Source organism: Ranitomeya imitator, chromosome 3 (assembly GCF_032444005.1).
Source record: "Ranitomeya imitator isolate aRanImi1 chromosome 3, aRanImi1.pri, whole genome shotgun sequence".
NCBI lineage: Eukaryota > Metazoa > Chordata > Amphibia > Anura > Dendrobatidae > Ranitomeya > Ranitomeya imitator.
In genome coordinates, this window is record NC_091284.1 from 826744638 (window position 1) to 826756659 (window position 12022).

Genomic DNA, 12022 nt, shown 5'->3' on the forward strand with positions numbered 1-12022 from the left:
TACCGTACAGTTGCTAAGGTGGGGCCCCGACATGGGATACTCACCACACACGGGGATATGAACACACACACAAAATGCGCCACACACTACCACGTGCTTGAACACATATACCACCCTCAGCACACATTTCACCACACATACACCAACCTCGCCACATAAAAGTCGAAACACAAAAGTCGCCGCTCAAAACTCGCCACGCGCAAAACCCGCCACATGCAAAAATTAGGCTCACGCAAAACTCGCCACACGTGCAAAATTAGGCTCATGCAAAACTAGCCACAAGTGCAAAACTCACCTCATGGAAAACTCGCCACAAGTGCAAAACTCACCTCATGGAAAACTCGCCACACGCGGAAAAATTGCCACATGCACAAAAGTTGCAACACATGCAAAAGGTGCCTCACACAAAACTTTCACATACTCAAAACGTACCCCAAATGTACCATATAGGAAATATGGCAGCTGTCAGTCACATGACCTGTCTATTATGTGTATGTGTGAGCTAATATATACTGCCAGGGGGAGGGCTTCCTGTTGGCTGGGGATTTATCAGGCTGCCAATTTAGCTTACAAATACTGAGGTAAAAATACTGAGCAAATAACGTGTGAACGAGGTCTAATACAGGAGGAGATGATACACAGGTATATACTATATACAGGGGAGATGACACAGGTATATACTATAAACAGGGGAGATGACACACAGGTATATACTATATACAGGAGAGATGACACACAGATATATACTATATACAGGAGGAGAGGACATACAGGTATATACTATATGCAGGAGAGATGACACACTGGTATATACTATATACAGGAGGAGATGACACACTGGTATATACTATATACAGGGGAGATGATACGTATATACTATATACAGGGGATATGACACACTGGTATATACAGGAGAGATGACACACAGGTATATACTATATACAGGAGAGATGACAGGTATATACTATATACAGGGGGAGATGACATACAGGTATATACTATGTACAGGAGGAGATGACATACAGGTATATACTATATACAGGGAAGATGACACACAGGTATATACTATATACAGGAGGAGATGACACAGGTATATACTATATACAGGAGATGACGACATACAGCAGGTACAGGTCCTTCTCAAAAAATTAGCATATAGTGTTAAATTTCATTATTTACCATAATGTAATGATTACAATTAAACTTTCATATATTATAGATTCATTATCCACCAACTGAAATTTGTCAGGTCTTTTATTGTTTTAATACTGATGATTTTGGCATACAACTCCTGATAACCCAAAAAACCTGTCTCAATAAATTAGCATATCAAGAAAAGGTTCTCTAAATGACCTATTACCCTAATCTTCTGAATCAACTAATTAACTCTAAACACATGCAAAAGATACCTGAGGCTTTTATAAACTCCCTGCCTGGTTCATTACTCAAAACCCCCATCATGGGTAAGACTAGCGACCTGACAGATGTCAAGAAGGCCATCATTGACACCCTCAAGCAAGAGGGTAAGACCCAGAAAGAAATTTCTCAACAAATAGGCTGTTCCCAGAGTGCTGTATCAAGGCACCTCAATGGTAAGTCTGTTGGAAGGAAACAATGTGGCAGAATACGCTGTACAACGAGAAGAGGAGACCGGACCCTGAGGAAGATTGTGGAGAAGGACCGATTCCAGACCTTGGGGAACCTGAGGAAGCAGTGGACTGAGTCTGGGGTGGAAACATCCAGAGCCACCGTGCACAGGCGTGTGCAGGAAATGGGCTACAGGTGCCGCATTCCCCAGGTAAAGCCACTTTTGAACCATAAACAGCGGCACAGGCGCCTGACCTGGGCTACAGAGAAGCAGCACTGGACTGTTGCTAAGTGGTCCCAAGTACTTTTTTCTGATGAAAGCAAATTTTGCATGTCATTCGGAAATCAAGGTGCCAGAGTCTGGAGGAAGACTGGGGAGAAGGAAATGCCAAAATGCCTGAAGTCCAGTGTCAAGTACCCACAGTCAGTGATGGTGTGGGGTGCCATGTCAGCTGCTGGTGTTGGTCCACTGTGTTTCATCAAGGGCAGGGTCAATGCAGCTAGCTATCAGGAGATTTTGGAGCACTTCATGCTTCCATCGGCTGAAATGCTTTATGGAGATGAAGATTTCATTTTTTAGCACGACCTGGCACCTGCTCACAGTGCCAAAACCACTGGTAAATGGTTTACTGACCATGGTATTACTGTGCTCAATTGGCCTGCCAACTCTCCTGACCTGAACCCCATAGAGAATCTGTGGGATATTGTGAAGAGAAAGTTGAGAGACGCAAGACCCAACACTCTGGATGAGCTTAAGGCCGCTATTGAAGCATCCTGGGCCTCCATAACATCTCAGCAGTGTCACAGGCTGATTGCCTCCATGCCACGCCGCATTGAAGCAGTCATTTCTGCCAAAGGATTCCCGACCAAGTATTGAGTGCATAACTGAACATTATTATTTGTTGGTTTTTTTGTTTGTTATTAAAAAACACTTTTATTTGATTGGATGGGTGAAATATGCTAATTTATTGAGACAGGTTTTTTGGGTTATCAGGAGTTGTATGCCAAAATCATCAGTATTAAAACAATAAAAGACCTGACAGATTTCAGTTGGTGGATAATGAATCTATAATATATGAAAGTTTAATTGTAATCATTACATTATGGTAAATAATGAAATTTAACACTATATGCTAATTTTTTGAGAAGGACCTGTATATACTATATACAGGGGAGATGACATACAGGCATATACTATATACAGGAGACGACACAAGTATATACTATATATAGGAGATGACATACAGGTATATACTATATACAAAAGAGATGACATGCAGGTATATACTATATACAGGAGATGACACATAGGTATATACAATATACAGGAGGAGATGACATACAGCAGGTATATACTATTTACAGGGGAGATGACATACAGGTATATACTATATACAGGAGATGACATACAGGTGTATACTATATATAAGGGAGACGACAAAAATGAGAGGTGTGAGGCAAAATAGTGGAGTGATCGGAAAATGACAGATGTGAGGTCGAAATGTGTTAGGGGGAATGAGAGGAGTGAGGGGGAAAAAAAGAGGTGTAAGGGAGAAAATGAGAGAAGTGAGGTGCTATAACTAACCACAGATATTTACTATGCCCAGGCAACGCCGGGCTCTTCAGCTAGCATGTAAATATAATGTATACTCGGGAACAGCGGGAATACAATAAGGGCACACAATGGCCACTTTTCACCTAGTAACTAGCAGAAAACAAAATCTAGATTTCTCATTAATATCATTGCGGACACAAGACTGTGGTATACATCCAGCCACTAGGGGGCCTAATACTAGGTGAAAAACCTCTTGCTCCACCCGGTTGGCTGTCTCTTCATGCACAAGGCGGCTCAGCATTAGCTTTGTGTCTGTTGGAGGCAGAGAGGTCCGCCACCAGGTCTTATGCACGTTTCTTTTTTATATGGCTCCTTCCCAGGTGGCACAGAGGTCCTCCACCTCAGGTCACCATCTAGTGAGAACACATCATGCACTCCACAGTAGTGCACCTCCCGGCTGACAACAATCACCATCCGTCACCCACCCACCATGGCTGCTCCTGCAAAAGTCAGAGGCCACAACGGGGTGACCCTGCCGGCATCCGATGACTTCAGATGGGAGTATAATCCCCCCCAACATGATGGTGAAATATAATGTCCCCCCATGGCTTCTAGCTACGGTCCATTCCCTGGAATCTCCCTCCTCTTTATACCCCCTGGTTTACCGCCCCCTTGGCTGCCTTTTTCTACTTCTTGCCGCAGTCTTCCCAGCCACATGCTGGATCCAGATGCAGAACCTGCCGCCTCTCCGTCATTAGTCCCATTTGAGAGACAATCTGCGGTTTAACAAATCCTGCAGCCTTCCTGGTACCGGTAGGGCTTACTCTCATTGTTTTCTATGTTCCCTCCCTGGACAGACCCTGTAGGCTTCACCCTGTCACAATGGTTACCAACTCATAAGTTCGCACTGCGGTCAGCCGTCATCCATGCGGTCAGCCGTCGTCCATGCGGTCAGCCTTCGTCCATGCGGTCAGCCTTCGTCCATGCGGTCAGCCTTCGTCCATGCGGTCAGCCGTCGTCCATGCGGTCAGCCGTCGTCCATGCGGGCAGCCGTCGTCCATGCGGGCAGCCGTCGTCCATGCGGGCAGCCGTCGTCCATGCAGGCAGCCGTCGTCCATGCGGGCAGCCGTCGTCCATGCAGGCAGCCGTCGTCCATGCGAGCAGCCGTCATCAATCCAGTCAGCCGTCATCCATCCGGTCAGCCGTCATCCATCCGGTTAGCCGTCATCCATCCGGTCAGCCGTCGGCCATCCGGTCAGCCGTCGGCCATCTGCCTCAGTTCCAGAACCTGGCGCTAGTGACTCCGCCGCTCCCTTTCAGACACTGAACTTGATCAGATGGGTCAGGTCTTTTACACAGGCATTGCCCGTGAGCGTTTACTTACACAATCAACGCTCTGTGACATGGCGCTTGTGTAGACTATTGCACCTCCCAGAAGATGCACATGATATGTACGATGGCCTCCCATAGCCACTCTTCGGCCTCCCTGGATTATTCTTGGTACCGAGCCATAGCGGATGACAACAATTACCCCCTGCCTAAATCCCTAGAGTATGAGCAGGATGCCCAGCTGGCCTCACCCACGCCGGACTGCTCTCAACCATCCGCCGCACTCTGAGTTGCCCCTCATTTTGTAATTCCTTGTTTAATGTTGACAAGAGATCCTCCGGACCCTCCGACTCCAGGCATCCCTGGTCCGGGCCTAAAGTGTTCTGATAGCCCTGCTCCAGGACCTGTAAGCCTTCTCTTTTTCACAGAAATTTGGATGGAGTCACTTGGGGGACGCCTGGGTCATGGAGGTGGCATCTGTCAGTGCCAATATCATCTTCGCCTCCATGCCCCCAAACACAGTTTCCTTTGCCCGCTTCCAAAGGCTCGACCCCGTGCTCTCATTTAATTTCCGAGCTTCAGGTACAAGGAGTCATCTACCCAGTTTCTAATGAGGAACGGTTTCCGGGGTAGTGAAGACCTGACTGAGAAATAACCTCCAGCTTCCAAATCTCCTTAATGTTCCTTGGATGGATAATCGTGTCTGACATCTTCCTAGTAACAGTCATTTTGGGGACATGGCCTTCACTTTCCGGTTGGGGTTTTGCCCCATTTTTGAGCCGCAGTGTCATGTGTGTTTGTGGTCCGTCTGGTTGTTGTATAAGGGTTTGGGGCAGTTTGGTTCCAGTTTTCCAAGGTGGTGCCCTTTGCCCAGTTTCACCTCCTTGATAACTTTCTATTTCGTCTCAATGAAGCAAATCAGAGGCCTCTTTGAATGGTCCCAGTTGTCTCCTTTATAGTCTCCACAGAAACCTTTTGTCGGTCGTCAGACCCAGCTCTGCTTCTGGCAGATCGTCTTTTCCCCACATCAGCAGATGGTGTCAACCGATACAAATCTCTTGCCCTGTGGAGAGGTCTTCAACCATCACAGCAGTCATGGGTGTCGGGAAGGAGTCTGCCTCTAGATCAACCTACTGGATTTCAGAACCATCTTCTGTCTCGCTCACTGCTCCTCTCGCTTCAGGGACGCCTCTGAGAAAACAGACCGACTGGTTAACTGAGCGACCTACCTGTGCCATCAACAGCGCACCTCAGCATGAGGAAAGGCACCAGCTCTATATTCTGGTCATGTAAAGCTCGGCAGCGGACTATCTAAGTTCCGGATCTTAAAGAGTACGTTTTTACTCTCCGGTGTTAGGGCACCCCCGCTGTGAACCTCTTCGCTCCTGCCCTTATTTCTAGGACCCAGCTATGTTGTGAGGTCCTAAGGACCTTGTAGTAGACGCTCTGATCACTCCATGTACAGAGTTTTCTCTGCTCTCCTGACAAGCTCTGGACCGGCCTCGCTGAGGAGGGTACGCCAACTCTAAACTAGTTAGTTGTAGACGCTCCATGGCCCCTCACTTCCCGCCCTGAACTGCTTTTGCAGGGTCTTTTATATCATCCCACTTCACTTCAGCTGTGATTACTGGCGTAGTTATTAATCCCAAGGATCTGTCTGGCTCCATTATCCAGACCACACTGAAGGCTTGTATGCCACAACCTCCCGAGCTTTACACTGGACCTGGAGGTCCTACGTTGCCTATGTGTGAACAAGCGACTTCTATTGCATGCTTCCTCAATTCCTGCCTGGATGCTGGGTCTCCGCCTCGCCTCCTCGTAAGGACACTTTTCTGCCCTTGCCATACTGTTTTCAGTGCTTGCTGACAGTCACTAGCGGTCTAAACCCTTCCTTCAGAGAGTGGCTCGTTGCGCCTCTTTTTTCAGATTTCTGGTGGAACCGTGACGTTGTCCTATATCTGCTCCAGGAATCTACCTGGAGCTTCTCCGCAGCATGCCCGTGGAAGGTGGCATTTCCGGTGGCCAAAACCCTGATAGTTGGGGTGTCCGCGCTTGCTATCCTTCTCCAGGGCTCTCTTGTTCTCCTTAAGACAAGGTGGTCTTGTGCCCTCTGCCATTTTTTTCTTCCAGAGGTGGTCTCTGCCTTCCACATCACTTAAGACATCATCCTCCCCTTCTTTTGCTTATCTCCAGCTCATCGTCACGAGTGTTCCCTCCACTGTCTGGATGTTATTAGGACCTAATCCTCTTTATGTGATCTCCGATGAGCATGGCAATGGCCTGTCAGCCTCTAGGACTACCATTTCCTATTGAAATCTACAGGGCCATGGTCAAATCTTCACCCATTGGGTCACTGCTCACATCACAAGGGCAGTCAGGTATTGGGCCTTTATGTTCCAGGCCTGTGAGGCTGCTACCTGGGCCTCCGTCCACATCCTGACAACCTCTCGCTCTATGGCTTCTGCTGATGCCAGGGTGAAGTGCAGGCAGTGGTCCACATGGTCGGCTATTCTTTTTTCCCACGCACTGGAACTACTCTGGGATGTCCCATGGTCTTATACCCCGAATGCTATCAATGAGAAAAATATAGTTCTTACCGATAACGGTATTTCTCTGAGCCCATGACGGCACCACGGAGAGAGGGGATCTGCCCACCAAGGACAGGAAACCTACGGATAAAAAGGCGGTACCACTCTCCTGCATCAGTTGTTTACATAGAGAACGATGGGAGACTACTAAGACATTTGTAAATTTTAACTGTTTAGCCTAATAAGATACCGCGTGACTTTAAACTGTAATAGACTATGGCACTAATTTAATGTGTGCACCCATAAGTGAAGGGAGGGAATGTACGGGTGCAGTCATGGGCTCAGAGAAATACCGTTATCGGTAAGAACTATATTTTTCTCTGACCGCCCATGACGGCACCACGGAGAGAATTGCATAGATAGTACATTCAGGGAGGGACGACCGCCTCCAGAACCCTTTTACCAAAAGTAAGGTCTGAAGAGGAGATTAGGTCCAATCTATAGTGCCTATAGAATGTGGATGGTGAGGACCAGGTAGCAGCTCTACATATCTGGTCAATGGAAGCTCCGGCCTTCTCCGCCCAGGAAGTTGCTACTGCTCTCGTTGAGTGAGCCTTAACCTCCCCGGGGACGGACATCCCACTTGCCGAGTATGAGAGACTGATGGCGTCCGTGATCCATCTTGCTATGGTGGCTTTAGATGCTTTTTTCCCCTTCCGGGGACCCTGGAAACACACAAACAGAGAGGAATCCTCCCTACTCTCTCTAGTGGCTTCTATGTAATGTAAGAGACACCTTTTTACATCTAGTGTATGTAATGTTTGTTCCTCCTTGTTCTTAGGGTTAGGGCAGAAGGAGGGAGAGATATCTCTTGAGACCTGTGAAATTTTGAAGCCACTTTCGGGAGATATGCTGGGTCTGTTTTTAAAACGACCCTGTCCTCTAGAAATTGTGTGTGAGGAGGGTTGGCTGAAAGAGCCTGTAAGTCGCTAACCCTACGGGCAGAAGTGAGGGCGACTAACAGGGCGGTTTTGAGAGATAGCGTTTTTATTGTAGATTCATGTAATGGTTCGAATGGAGGATTAGTCAGGGCTTTAAGGACTAAGTTTAAGTCCCATTGAGGAACTACTTTTACTGGCAGAGGCCTTGATCTTCCTGCCGCCCTGATGAATCTAGAGACCCACCTATTTGAAGCTAAGTCAAAATTAAATAGGGCTCCTAATGCTGCCACATGGACTTTTAGGGTACTGGTGGCTAAACCCATATCCAACCCGTTTTGTAGGAACTCTAATATGGAATTAAGGGGAATCTCTTTCCCTATTTTTGCACCTGAAGAAGACAGAAACTTTTTCCATATTTTGCCGTACTGTTTTGTTGTAACCGGCTTCCTACTTTTTAACAGAGTTGAGATTAACCCCGAAGAGAACCCTCTGCTTTCTAATATTTTCCTCTCAAGAGCCAGGCTGTCAAGTGCAAGTTCTTGACTTGTGGATGACAGATTGGACCCTCTGACAACAGATCCTGGAGGTCTGGTAATCCCAAGAAACAATGAAAACCCTATATTAAGGGTCACCAATCTAACCCAAGAAGAGGTGCGAAACCGGCTAAATAAGATTAAAATAGATAAATCTCCGGGTCCGGATGGCATACACCCACGAGTACTAAGAGAACTAAGTAATGTAATAGATAAACCATTATTTCTTATTTTTAGTGACTCTATAGCGACAGGGTCTGTTCCGCAGGACTGGCGCATAGCAAATGTGGTGCCAATATTCAAAAAGGGCTCTAAAAGTGAACCTGGAAATTATAGGCCAGTAAGTCTAACCTCTATTGTTGGTAAAATATTTGAAGGGTTTCTGAGGGATGTTATTCTGGATTATCTCAATGAGAATAACTGTTTAACTCCATATCAGCATGGGTTTATGAGAAATCGCTCCTGTCAAACCAATCTAATCAGTTTTTATGAAGAGGTAAGCTATAGACTGGACCACGGTGAGTCATTGGACGTGGTATATCTCGATTTTTCCAAAGCGTTTGATACCGTGCCGCACAAGAGGTTGGTACACAAAATGAGAATGCTTGGTCTGGGGGAAAATGTGTGTAAATGGGTTAGTAACTGGCTTAGTGATAGAAAGCAGAGGGTGGTTATAAATGGTATAGTCTCTAACTGGGTCGCTGTGACCAGTGGGGTACCGCAGGGGTCAGTATTGGGACCTGTTCTCTTCAACATATTCATTAATGATCTGGTAGAAGGTTTACACAGTAAAATATCGATATTTGCAGATGATACAAAACTATGTAAAGCAGTTAATACAAGAGAAGATAGTATTCTGCTACAGATGGATCTGGATAAGTTGGAAACTTGGGCTGAAAGGTGGCAGATGAGGTTTAACAATGATAAATGTAAGGTTATACACATGGGAAGAGGGAATCAATATCACCATTACACACTGAACGGGAAACCACTGGGTAAATCTGACAGGGAGAAGGACTTGGGGATCCTAGTTAATGATAAACTTACCTGGAGCAGCCAGTGCCAGGCAGCAGCTGCCAAGGCAAACAGGATCATGGGGTGCATTAAAAGAGGTCTGGATACACATGATGAGAGCATTATACTGCCTCTGTACAAATCCCTAGTTAGACCGCACATGGAGTACTGTGTCCAGTTTTGGGCACCGGTGCTCAGGAAGGATATAATGGAACTAGAGAGAGTACAAAGGAGGGCAACAAAATTAATAAAGGGGATGGGAGAACTACAATACCCAGATAGATTAGCGAAATTAGGATTATTTAGTCTAGAAAAAAGACGACTGAGGGGCGATCTAATAACCATGTATAAGTATATAAGGGGACAATACAAATATCTCGCTGAGGATCTGTTTATACCAAGGAAGGTGACGGGCACAAGGGGGCATTCTTTGCGTCTGGAGGAGAGAAGGTTTTTCCACCAACATAGAAGAGGATTCTTTACTGTTAGGGCAGTGAGAATCTGGAATTGCTTGCCTGAGGAGGTGGTGATGGCGAACTCAGTCGAGGGGTTCAAGAGAGGCCTGGATGTCTTCCTGGAGCAGAACAATATTGTATCATACAATTATTAGGTTCTGTAGAAGGAGGTAGATCTGGGGATTTATTATGATGGAATATAGGCTGAACTGGATGGACAAATGTCTTTTTTCGGCCTTACTAACTATGTTACTATGTTACCACCCTAGCTGAGGCAGAGGGACCCAAGCTGCCTGAGTCGGACTGGTTGGCCACGGAATTCCAACGTCGAACTGGTAAGTCCGTATGTCTCCCATCAAGGACAGGAAACCAACTGATGCAGGAGAGTGGTACGCCTTTTTATCCGTAGGTTTCCTGTCCTTGGTGGGCGGATCCCCTCTCTCTGTGGTGCCGTCATGGGCGATCAGAGAAAAACAGGATTTTTGGTTGCTTACTAATGATGAGCAAGTGTACTCGTTGCTCTGGTTTTCCAGAGCACGCTCGGATGGTCTCCGAGTATTTGTTAGTGCTCGGAGATTTAGTTTTCATTGCTGCAGCCGAATGATTTACAGCTACTAGCCAGCCTGAGTACATGTGGGGGTTGCCTGGTTGCTAAGGAATCCTCACATGTACTCAGGCTGGCTAGTAGCTGTAAATCATTTAGCTGCAGCGATGAAAACTAAATCTCCGAGCACTAAAAAATACTCGGAGACCACCCGAGCGTGCTCAGGAAAACCCGAGCAACGAATACACTCGCTCATCACTATTGCTTACCGTAAAATCTGTTTCTTGGAGCCCGGGGCCAAGAAGTGAATTCTATTTTGTATCCTGAGGATACAACTTCCCTGACCCATGCGTCCTCCACGGAGGTGAGACAAACGTCTTTCAAGAAAAGGTGAGGGCCACCCAGCTTCGGAGGTGCGCTGGGGTTTCGTCGAGAGTCATGCCGAGATAGAACTTCCAGGTCTAGGCCTGGTGGATCTACCTTGGGAGTAACGGGAACGCCGTCCAGGGGTGTATACTGCAGAGGAGGAGCCACAGTTAATCTTTTTCAGATTATGCATAGTGTCGCCTCCTAGTGGACAGCAGCATAACACCCATGGTCCTGTGTCCCCCAATGAGGCGACAGAGTAATTGGATTTTTTGCATTTAACATAAGGTCCCTAAATACATTGTGGTGTTCCTGCCTCGGGGATTATGCCTATGTGCTGTTCTTCCCTGGGTTCAGGTCATGTTTTCTGGATTCTCTCCTACTACTTTTGGCACTTGTGTAAGCTGCCTTGTGTCCGAGGAGAGGGGATAGCCAAACGGACGGAGCCAATACTTATTTTCACTTGGTGTGGAGCCTCCTAGGGTCAGGGTGTATATCCACGGTCCTGTGTCCACCAATGTGGATTTTAGAGGAAGTAATAACAACCATTTTTTAGGGATAAGAACCTTATTTTACCTGGGAAAAGCTGAAGAGCGGCTGGTCGCTGCCCCACACGATGGCAGAGCGAGTGGCTTCCTGGGTAGAGAACAGTTTGCAGTTCAGGTACGGATTGCAGATGGAAGAATACTCCGGCTCGCACACGAAGCCCTTGCCTTCAGGCACCATGAGGATGACATGCAATAATAGGCCGCTCTCCTCTTCTGTCTCTAGTCCTCGATAGGACAGTGGTCTTTGCGGCTGCTCCATCTGATGGAGGACATGCTGCTGAGCAGGTGGGACTGATGGCGCCATCTCTGTCTGCCGTTCTGGAGCGTCCCCTGTGTATGACGGATCTTCAGGTACCACGACGCTCACATTGGGTCTCGGGAGCGATGGAGATGCGTCTTGCATGCTTACAGAAGACTTCTCCGCGATATTTGAGAATTGTCCGCTATCTCCAGCAACGACCACAGACACCTGAGGTTGGAGGGATGAGAAACAGTATTTTTTTTTCACAGTCCATATAAAACAGGATTTTTGGTTGCTTACCGTAAAATCTGTTTCTTGAAGCCTCCATTGGGGGACACAGGAACCATGGGTGTATGCTGCTGCCACTAGGAGGCTGACACT

The 12022-nt window shown here is 47.0% G+C and overlaps 1 protein-coding gene across 3 annotated transcripts in view; it reads right to left on the reverse strand.

Moving 5' to 3' along the window:
• Positions 1–12022, reverse strand: part of C2CD3 (C2 domain containing 3 centriole elongation regulator) — an 87540-nt gene that overhangs the window by 61107 nt on the left and 14411 nt on the right. For all 3 annotated transcript variants that reach the window (XM_069759445.1, XM_069759443.1, XM_069759444.1), the window contains one exon: positions 11429–11869. In XM_069759445.1, the coding sequence (XP_069615546.1) occupies positions 11429–11869 (441 nt within the window). The remainder of the gene's footprint in view (positions 1–11428; positions 11870–12022) is intronic.